The sequence below is a fragment of the Podarcis melisellensis genome (genome assembly GCF_964234715.1).
Source record: "Podarcis melisellensis genome assembly, chromosome: 15".
In the NCBI taxonomy this organism is placed as follows: Eukaryota; Metazoa; Chordata; class Lepidosauria; order Squamata; family Lacertidae; genus Podarcis; species Podarcis melisellensis.
The window spans coordinates 25,846,666-25,857,670 of NC_138532.1; the positions used below are offsets into that span (position 1 = coordinate 25,846,666).

The 11,005-nt window shown below is 43.0% G+C and overlaps 1 protein-coding gene across 5 annotated transcripts in view; it reads left to right on the top strand.

The window, feature by feature from the left end:
• LOC309357638 (opioid-binding protein/cell adhesion molecule homolog) overlaps positions 1-10,547 on the top strand; it is a 720,946-nt gene extending 710,399 nt beyond the window's left edge. For all 5 annotated transcript variants that reach the window (XM_081889992.1, XM_081889991.1, XM_081889994.1 and 2 more), the window contains one exon: positions 2,364-10,547. In XM_081889992.1, coding sequence (XP_081746118.1) covers positions 2,364-2,464 — 101 coding nt within the window. In that variant the 3' untranslated portion in view covers positions 2,465-10,547. The remainder of the gene's footprint in view (positions 1-2,363) is intronic.
• The last annotated feature ends 458 nt before the right edge of the window (positions 10,548-11,005 follow it).

The following is an 11,005-nucleotide window of genomic DNA, read 5'->3' on the forward strand; positions in this document are numbered from 1 at the left end:
TTCAGCTCACATTGGTGCCAACCAGCATGCTCAGTGGTGAGGGACGGTGGGACTTGCAGTGCAGCAACATATTGAGGTCCACAGGTTCCCTATCCCCATTTTACAATGGCACTGTGGGTTAAACCACAGAGCCTAGGACTTGCCAATCAGAAGGTCGGCGGTTCGAATCCCTGCGACTGGGTGAGCTCCCATTGTTTGGTCCCTGCTCCTGCCAACCTAGCAGTTCGAAAGCACCTCGAAGTGCAAGTAGATAAATAGGTACTGCTCTGTCGGGAAGGTAAATGGCGTTTCCATGCACTGCTCTGGTTCGCCAGAAGCGGCTTAGTCATGCTGGCCACATGATCCGGAAGCTGTACGCCGGCTCCCTCAGCCAATAAAACAAGATGAGAAACACAACCCCAGAGTCGGCCACGACTGGACCTAATGGTCAGGGGTCCCTTTACCTTTAAAAGGGAAATATGCTTTGTGGCCCCCTCCTTTCCCAGCACAGGCACTACCATTTATTGCCTTCCCAGTCAAAAGTAAGGAAGAAGGAGGTTGGAGAGAGCAATAAAGCAAGAGACAGTTCTCTTCCCACATAGAGACTGGCACAGTGCTTAAAATAAGCTCTGCAGGTCATGCTTTCCATACCATCAACTTGGGCTGTTTGGTCAGCAGGCACAAAAAGCAGGGCCTTTTTAGTGGTGGTGCTATAGGTCTGGAATACCTTCCCTCTTAAAACCTCTCTTTCCCCCCACCCCCTTTTCCCCTTTAAACTTAAAACCTCTCTTTTGACAAGCCCTCAATGTCTTGCTGCTGCCAAGTCCTTTGCATTATATTTAAAATTGTTGCCGTTTCATTTGTTTATGGTAGGATTGCTTGTTCTTTTGCCGTACATATCTTTATTTCTATCTTATTCTGTGCGGCCACTCTGAGAAGTATGATATATTAGCAGATTTTGCTTTATATCCCACTTTTTTTTTGTCTGCTGGGTTCATCTGACATGAATTAGCAACACTGAGCCATTGGCTGCATTCACGTGGCAGTTTATTCCATTTCCCCCAATGTTTCCCTAACTACAAATTTTCATGTTATATGTGAGCTTTCGCACAACATAAAAGCCACTTCCATAAAGGTAGTGGAATGTAGTGCATGTTTAGTGCTCATTTCCATGTTATCTGATTCCAGGTGGGGGAAATCCATTTGCAGCCCCCTTAATACACAACATAGTGAGTGCAAAGTAACAAAATGTGGAGTAATATACCAGGATAAAGTGCTTTCCTGCTCTTTTCATGGAACTATCATGGGGCACTGGAAGAATGCATGTGCAGAAAGGGTGGGGGAGTCATGATGCCATCCAGTGACATTTGTACTTGGCTCACACCACACCCAGTGGTGCGAATGGAATTTAGCATAGCCACAGTTCCATAGCACAACAGGTACTGCAGTGTAAATGGAACCTTAGAAAAAGAGACAGAAGTGCCAGCATTATAATCAGGACAACTAATGCAGTATTCCCAGTGTCTGAATGCAACCTTGGACTCATGGAATATCCTATCTTCTAGTATGGCCCCAAGAAAGAGAATGAAAATATCTGCTTCCTGACATTCCTCATTATGTCTGAATGGGGAACTTTGTTTGTTGGAACAAGCCAGGATCAGAAATCATGGTTTGATCCTGGTATGTTTCAACATACCTTAGTTTGTAGAGTTTAAACTTTATGAACTAACCAGAGTTCGCCCCTTTCACATGTAACCATAAACCATGGTTAGCTAAACCAGGAATCAAACAATTCCTTATCACAGGCATGCTGGAGGAAGAAAGATGAAGCAGCAGCACAGAAGCATGCTCTCATACTGCTAAACTATGGGCTAATGTTACTTCTGAAGTAGGTCCTATGTGAGAATGAGTTGTAAATGAATCTCACGCAAGTTCCTATTACAGCAATACAGCCGAGGAATTTCAGTGTGTCAACAAAGGAGGAGGCACTGCTTTGATATTGGAGGGAGGTGTCCCTGAAATCATTCTACCCAAGGCCCCCACCCCAAACCTGGAACCAACACTGCCCATCCCAGACACTCCATCCAACACTTTTGAAAAATACTTGAATTCTCTGTCTCCTGAATACATAGAAACACTGCCTTATACTGAGCCAAAACCAATGGTCCATGTTGCTTAGAACTGTCTACACATAACCGGCAGTAGCTCTCAATGAGTTAAGGCAAGAGTGTCTCCCAAAATCTGGAGATGCTGGGGATTGAATCTGGGACCTTCTGCTTACAGAGCAGATGTTCTGCCACTGAGCTATGACCCTCCACCCCCTTATCCTTGAAATAATAACCAGCTTCTCTACCTCTCTCTCTCTCTTGTCTCACTTGATCCAGGCCCAGGAGCAGTCCACGATGGCAACAATGCAGCTTCCAGAGCGATGGCCTGCCTCTGGCTATCAGGCACCCTCTTTGCTCATTTCCTCCTCAAGTTTTGATAAGAAAAGCGAGGGTCCTTGCAGATGACGCCTGGCTTCTCCCACACCACAGACTTTTAACCATCCACACTGCTGGGGGGTGGGAGGGGGTTAAGAAACAGCAACAGCCGTCTACAGCTTGAACATACTGCCGGAAGGGCATGGGGAGGGGGAGGACCAGCTGGGTTCCAGGTCAAGCACCCATTCAGGATCGGCCAATCATGGGCATTTCCCAAAAGCAGAATTAGTTTTCATTTTCCTTCCCTTTGACCCCACCACCCTTCGAAAATACCCTATTTATATATTAAAAAGAAAAAGAAAACATGTCAACCTCTCATTTTACCATCCTCAGTGGAGCCCGCCCCAAAAATTGCCCCAGGAGAATGAGACCTCTTGGTCCTGAGAGATGATGCACAACAGGAAGTCGGGGAGGGGGGGATGCAAGTCAAAAAGTGTCCTATTATCTCTGTGTCTCTTGAGCAAAAGGATTGTTCTTTCTACTTGTAACACTGTACATACCTGTTCATGTTTCTAAGTGTCCGATTACACTCTGGTTTCAACTCGCTTCCGTCTGGGTGGATGTTTTCATGGGGTTGCAACCCTGCCTCCAATGCCATCCTCTTGCCCCATTCCCTCCCACCCTAGCATATGGATTGTCTATGGAAGCATGAGGGCTGGGAGGGACGATGGTCCGCTCACACATTCAGACAGAGATTTCCTCCACTGTTGGGAGCGCATTAAAAGGAAGCCCAGGGTGTGCCCGGCTTCCTCTCCCCTCTTTTTAAACTCAGAGTGACTCCTCAATCTCGATAAATTGACAGAACAGCAAGTCATGCGTCTCCCATTTATCAGTATAATCATACCACTGTTCTGCCCATTCACCCATCCATCTAATTATCCATCCATCTGCCTTTCCAGCCATATATTTGCCATATTTATCAATCTATCAATGTAATTATCTGGAGTCCCCCCCCCTTTTAATCCGAATATCTCCTTCTCGGTTCCCCATCTGCACTTCCACCCATCCATCAGTATAATCACCTTTATTGAGTCGCACCTTCATGTAGTCAACATTTAAATTCCTCATAATTTAACCGATTATTATTTTGAAATTTTGTGGGAACCTCGTCTCTCTCTTTTTTCGGGAGGGGGTGCCTTTTCTGTAAAAGGAGGACATTGAGGGGCAATTCACATAGGGTCCAGAACCAGTGGCACAGATAAACAAATAGGGGACATTATAAAATCAAAGAGAATTGTGACCACAAAGGCATAGCATTCAGTAGCACTCTGCCAGATACGCTTATGCGGAAATTATTGGTTTTTACGCCTCCTCATATCCTCGCCTTAAAATGGCATAAACCTGTCCCTAACTAAATTTTTGCAGTTCTAAGCATTGCCTTAAAAGTAATTCACTAAAGATGACATTGTGATTTTTTTTTGGGGGGGGGGAGTATTCTACAATTATTATAGTGCTCCCAATATTCTTTAGCATATGGGCTTTGAAATAGATTTGGCACATCATCTCTCCAGCCCAAATTTGCCCTGCCATCCCCTTTGTCCACTGACAAGTCCATCCCATCATTAGCTGCCAATGGGGGTGGGGGAGCAATTCCTTTGCTAGTTTATTGGGACATTCCCCTGGCATTTGTTTAAGAACCTTTTGAGCAGGGGGGAATTGAGCACCAACTCTTTCCAAGTATTTAATTAACATTGAAGGGGAGGGGAAAGGAAACGGGAAGGAGAAATCAAGAAAATCATGATTTCCTTCATCTCTTAGGCTCTCCTCTGAGCCCTAAAAAAAAGGCCGGGAGATCTTTCAGGTCGCTGTTTGCTAAAGCCAAGCAACGGATCACATTGTCAAAAGTTTCATTTCACTCTGAGGACTCAGTTTCTGAAATTTCTGGCACTGCCCACCCCTTGCCTGACGGGTGCAGGACATGACCTACCACGGATAGCCACGTCTGCCCAAACAACAACAGAGGTTGTGGCAGAGAAGGAGTTCTGGTGCCAACAAGGAGTGCAGGAATCTGTTTTCTGGGACGTGATGTCTTTGGAATCTAATTTGTGGACTGAAAGCATGACAACGACAGACATCTACCAAGGTTGATTTGGACAGATATACTATCAACAGGTCAGCGCTCTTTAAATCAAACATTGCCCATTTCAGATCTTGCCCCAGGACTGAGTAGGACAAATGGGGATGAATAGAGTAATTACACACTATTTTATGAAGACCAGCTGTGTGGGGGAACCAATTAGCTCTCTGTCAAATTTATGTTGTTTCCTCTGTTATGCAAACAGGTGGGAAAAGAGATGGAAAAACTAGGAACAACAGTTTACCCATGCTACATTTTTTTTTCTCTTAGACAACTTTCCCCATAGAATTATGGTCTCGAGACCATCCTGTACAAGTCAAGACTGGAAGTCAAGTCAAGACTGGAAGTCCCAAAAGCAGTAAGGAAGTATGATGCCTGCTGTACTGAGCTGCTAACAGCCATGTCTTGGGAACACTAAAATGACCTTGTTGATGGCAAGTGACTGGTGGTGATTCCCAATGGGTCTACCTGGATGATTCAAGGTGTCTAGAATATCTATACATGTAAAACACGAATGATTTAAAAGAGTCTGATATTTACTTATACAAGACTAAACATTTGGGTGGTATATTCATTTTTTTAAGCAAAACAGGTTGAAAGGCTCAGACTTTGCTTTGACATGAATGATGAACACAAATCCACCATAAATGCATTATTATTGAATGTACAGCCTTTGCTTCCCATAGCTTTTTTTTTCTGCTGAAAGTAGCAAGCTTTCCTTCACGTATCAAGAAATGGAGATGTAGTAGTCAGGCCCTTATAGGGGTGGGGGAAAAGGAGGGAGATAAGAGAGAGAACTGGAGCATACGGCTTCTGAACATGTTTTTGTTGTTCCGTCAATTTTAGCATATGCTGTCCTTCCAATAGTGGAATGGTGGGGCAGTGTAGCTCAACACACAAACACACACACAAAACCTTCTAAGGAAGGAAAAGCACCTTAACTGGAAGGCTGCGCAGAAGCATGTTACTATGAAGAGAGCAAAATCACAAGCCATTGGGATGCTGATTGAATCTCTACAAGGAATTTGCAGCAGTGTCTTTGAATGCAAAATAGTTTTGTGCCCCAGCAGGAATTGCTTTGCTGGATGAAGTCAAAACTCAGCTAGATGCCACTTCATGCTTATGATAGAGATGGCCTTTCACTATCTAGCCTCTAAGGATATGGGAGAGATTTGACTTGTTATGACTCCAGCAACAGGTTGAGTCTACTGGATTGTTTTATTAGTGGTGTGTGTGTGTGTGTGTGTGTACACACACAGGTTCTTCAGCTATGTTCCTAGTTGACTTAGATCAATGTCAAAGTAGACCTAAGCATAAGAACTTTTGTGTTTGAACTGGCTCTGGAAGTCACTAGAATTCTAGGACCTCTTGTTCCTTGGACAGAATTGGTGTAAACCTGGAGACACAGAGTGTCATTAGTCCCAAAAGGATGACTGACTGTAACAGAGTTGTGGGTGGAAGAGACGTTGTAACTTTCAGAAACAGGCTAGGGAAATAAATTATATTTAAAATCCTGCTGGGGAACTCCTGAGGGTTTAAATATGGAAGTTTCGCCGAGCAATCAGCTCTAGAAAGCTAATCCCAGGCAATTCTATTCTGCGAGCATTGTGTTGATTTTGCACGCCAGTCTCTGGTACCTTGTCTTAGAATGTCCTGCAAGCCCCATGGAGGAGGGCTGGAACTAAGTGGAAGGATTGAGGAGAACCTCTACCTTCAAATGATGATGACAATGATGAAGTTCTGTTGGAAGTTTTCTGTAAGGAAAGTGGATAATTCCTTCCAGAACCATGTGCACTGAAGAACTGGTGGTTCACCATGTACTAAATTTGCCTGATAGCCGTTAAAATTAAGTGCCTGATGCATGGTGTTTGCAAATATTATCTAGATGCATTCAGAACAAAGTTCTTTAAGAGGTGTGTTTTGAGGGCTGGACAGCTCCAAGCACTGGCCCTCTGGTACCCTGAGATCTGCAGATTAAGGGTGGTATACAAATTTAATAAATAATAATAATAATACAAAGCTTAGCTGTGACTGGGAGTGGCGCAGCAAACATGGGCCTCCATTCATACCAGCGAGGCCTTGCAGGAAGCTTCCAGTCTGGCTTCACTGAAATGAATGGAGATTGTGCAGCACCAGCACTTGGTAAGTCGTGTCCTTTGGTTGTGAATGAACCCAAGTGCAGTTGCCTGTGCCCATTCACTTCAGTGAGACTTTGTATGAGTAGCTGGACCCAGGATTGCAGTCATTGATCCTAATCATAGTCACTTAAGTCTCATTGAAATCAATAGGATAAGTTAGCTGTGAACGGCACGAATCCTAGTAACTTCCATTTGTTGGAGGAGGCTTCACGTCTGAGGCTTAATGAGGCCCTTCTGCCGTGAAACATTGGAAGGTGCCTTATACCAAGAAAAAGGTTTTGTATTGCCTTCACAGTGGTTCTCCAAAGTTTCAGACAGGAGTCTTTGGCAGCCTTCACTGCTTGAAGCACTATGATACCACTTTAAATGGTCGTAATATCTGGGAGCGCTAGTTTGTAAGGGTTCTGTGAGGTGACAGGAGACCCCCTTGTTCCCTTCCCAGAGTGGTTTAACAACCAATCCCTCATCACAGGAACTTGGGGAATTGTAGTTTTCTTTTTGGGGGGTGTTAAGGGGTCTCTCCTAAAAACTCTCAGCAATCTCAAAAAATCAAAGCTCCCAGAATTCTTTGTGGGAAGCCATGACTGTTTAAAGTTGCATCATAGTGCTTTAAATACATGGTGCAAATGTAGCCTTTTCTGACCCAAACCAGAGATGTGTGTGAGAGAGAGCCTAGAACTACTTTGCATAGGATCTGCCACTGAACTGTGCAGCACATCCTATCAACACAAGGATCCCTTCCCCCTCCCCCCACATACTCTTAAAATCTGTTCAAAGGGTCCTCCCATACTTCCAGAGCAGGTTTGGGGAGCCTGTGGGATGTGCATGGGAGGAGGAGAGGGGCAAAAGTCCCACTGCACAAGTGGAAATCCTTTCACTGACAGGACAGGTTAGTTGATTGCCACTATTCGTAATGGGAATGCAAAGGCTGCATTGGCCAGAATGTTTGTTTGCAATACAAATCATTTATCCTTGTCCAAACTGATAATGCAGATAGCATGTGAGAAGTTGAAGGGCAGTGTGAACCTCACTTATGTATGAAGAGCATGCCAAATTGCTTCAGGAAGATGCTTTGGCATCTTCCAAAAATTATCCTCCCCAAGAAAGCAGAAATATAGGGCAGAGCCACACTGTTCATTGAAAGCACATCTAACACACATTTTAAGCATACACCTTTCCCCCAAAGAATCCTGGGGACTGTGGGAACTGCAAATTATAGCTCTGCGAGGGGAAACTTCAGTTACTGTGATTCTTTGGAGGAAGTCATGTGTATTGAATGTTCTTTCAATGGCTGGTGTGGATCTACTCATACTATATAAATCTCCAAGAGACACCTGTGTTAGAATCAAGCTTAATGTCAATGTGCCACAAGGCATTTTGTATGTGTGTGTGTGGGGGGGGAATAATAATAGCCATCTTCAAGTATCTGAAGGGCTGTTGCATGGAACAAGCCTGTTTTCTGATGTTCCAGAGGGAAGGGCCCAAATCAGCAGATATAAATTACAAGAAAGGAGATTCTGACTAAGCATTAGGAGGAACTTTCTTGTGGTAAGACCTATTTGGCAGTGGAACAGAATAGCTTGGAAAGGGGTGAGCTTTCCTTCACTTGATGTTTTTCAACAGAGGTTGGCTGGCTATCTGTTAAGGATTATTTAGCTGTGATTCCTGCATTGCAGGTGGTTGGACTAGATTGCCCTTGGGGTCTTTTCCAACTCTACAGTTCTATGGTTCTATGATTTTAATAATATGTATGCAACTTAGATTATTTTCAACCGAATAATACTAACACCTCAACATTTTTTAAACACACACACGGAGAGACAAGAAATTGTAGGTCAAAAACAGCCAACTTCCTTTCTTTGCTGCCAATAAAAATAATAAGGAATGGTTTCCTGGTGCTTATTAACAAGGAATGCAACAACAACAACAACAACAACAAAATAATAATAATAGAGGAAGTTTGGTACAGCAAAATTGTGGTGTCTTTCTTAAAATCCTCATGAAAACTGGCAATGTGAGCAGAAGACTGCATTCTACACATATGCCTGAAGGCTAGAGTTCCTGATCAAGATGATGCAGTGGTCAATCCTCCTCCTGAAGAAGAATCTTCTCAAATGCATCTTTTGAGCATCCATGAGCAGCAATTTCAGAAAGCTGTGGATGCAGATTTGAACACGCTCCTTGCTGCGCCAAGGAAAGGGGTGCAACAGTCCTGTGCAAGAACAGTTCCTTACTGCCGAAACGACAGTCTTTGCCTCTCACCATGGAGAGGCTTGGAGAAAGGTAAAGCCAAAGACTTCACACCGAGACAGCTTCTGATCTATATGCTTTACCACCACCAACAGCAAAAGTTTAAGCCATTTGTGTGTTTCTAGATTTGGGGAACTAAAAGGAAAAATTATGTACAAATTCCCCTCCATGCACACAAACACAAACAAAAGGGGGAGTTCCAAATAACCTTTATAAATGGCAAACATTATACCTAATGGTTTCGGAGAACAAGCCTTTTAAAAACAAATAAATGCCAAAGTCCGCTCTACATTCATTCAAGGACAAACGCTCTTTGCAGTTTTAGAAGCATAGAAGAATACATTTGATCTATGTATATTATCCATTAAGGCTGCAACCCAAAGCTTCATGGAGGTTTCTGTGTGCATGTGAGGCTCCATGAAAGCTAATGTGGAGCTCTGTGAACATCCTCAGAGCTGTTGCATGCAAACCGGATTGGAATATAAGTAGCCAACGCTTCCGGATAAAGGCTTGGTCATATTCCCTAAAACTTGCATATTTCGTAAATCTGCATTCATCCTGACTGTAGATCCCTGTGCAATCATAGATGCACAGAGCTTTCCTGCACATATGGTGTTCCCCTTTCAGTTCATAAGGGTTTATTCTGTGCACTGAAATATTCTTTTGGGTCTGCTCCCTCCAGTGAAATGAATGGGGAAGCCCTACATGCGCTCAGGAGCTCCCATGCCTAGGAAAGATGACTGCGCAAAACAAGTGAGTCAGATCAAAACAAAACAAAACAAAACCCAACCTGCTAGATTTAAGGCCAAGACAACTAAAGGGAAAATTAAACAGACCTGTCTCAAAAGCAAACAATGTTGACGCCTGGTCCTTTGCATTACATCAAGGATATCGACTATGGCTCCCCACCACAGACAGTTTCATGATGGAGACTCTCCCTTAGCCCCGATGAAGCCACACCACTCACTCTTCTAAGTTAAGCAAACAAAAATAAGACCCAGAATTGAATAAATGCTTCTGTTTGCAGCTACTGGGGAGATTTTTATTTTTAAGGGGGGGGGGAATCATTCAAGTTACTTGTGCAATGTATAAGTGCAATTGTGAGGAAAACATGTTGGGTGTATGAAACCGTTAACCTGTCAGATTTCAGAGTCCTTATCTTTGCTAGACTTACACGTTCTTCTGTGACTTATCAATGGTGCAATTCTTCCAGCTGTGTCAAAGCTATGGGCGTGAACAATGTTTTCACACAATTTTATCCTTTAAAAAAAAGAAAACTAAAAAAATAAGCAAAGTAGTAAATCAATTATCAGTGTTAAAATGCTTTAATGAGAAAAAAGAGAAAAATCAAATGGAAGTTTTCAAAGGCTTTTATTAATTTAATTTTATTTTATTCTGTCCGCCCTCTAGAAAAAACTTTTAAAATTTATTTTTTTGATCTCTTGAGCAAACAAGATCAAGTCTCTTTTTCCTGTCAATAATCGTATTAAAAAGGGTGAATATACTACCTGAATTTTGTGCATGTTACATTGTAGTTGTAACCTTTTCTAATTCAGGAAGAATAAGAGATGGTTGTGATTGTGCAGTGTATCAATAAAGTTTGACGAAATTTGTACCTTTGGGGAAATTTTATACAAGGCTATATTTTATTCCATACTTGCACACACCCCAAAATACATAAGGCGATACTCAACATTCATCACACCCAGTAGTGTGACTTGAGTAACTGAAGTCCATTGATTTTTATTTTTTTTAGGGGTCCTACTCTGAGTACGACCTGGTTGGGTATCACCATTATTATTTTATTTTCATTTATTTAACATAAATATATGGACAGGGCCAGGTTGGGAAAGGCATAATGAAAAGGGTGGGGAGAACCTTGGGAACAGAGCCCTTGCCTTTGAAGTCCTGGGTGGGGAGAATGAAGCCCAGAAATCTGTCAGTTTTGCTTTACCTAGGCAGTCCTCTTAAGTGATGGACAATTCCTGCCCAGAAATCCTCCTGCCTCCATTTGTCCCTTTAGGGGCTCTTGGTACATGTCCCCACTTCTGCTCTTTTCTTAATTATTATTTGTAGTA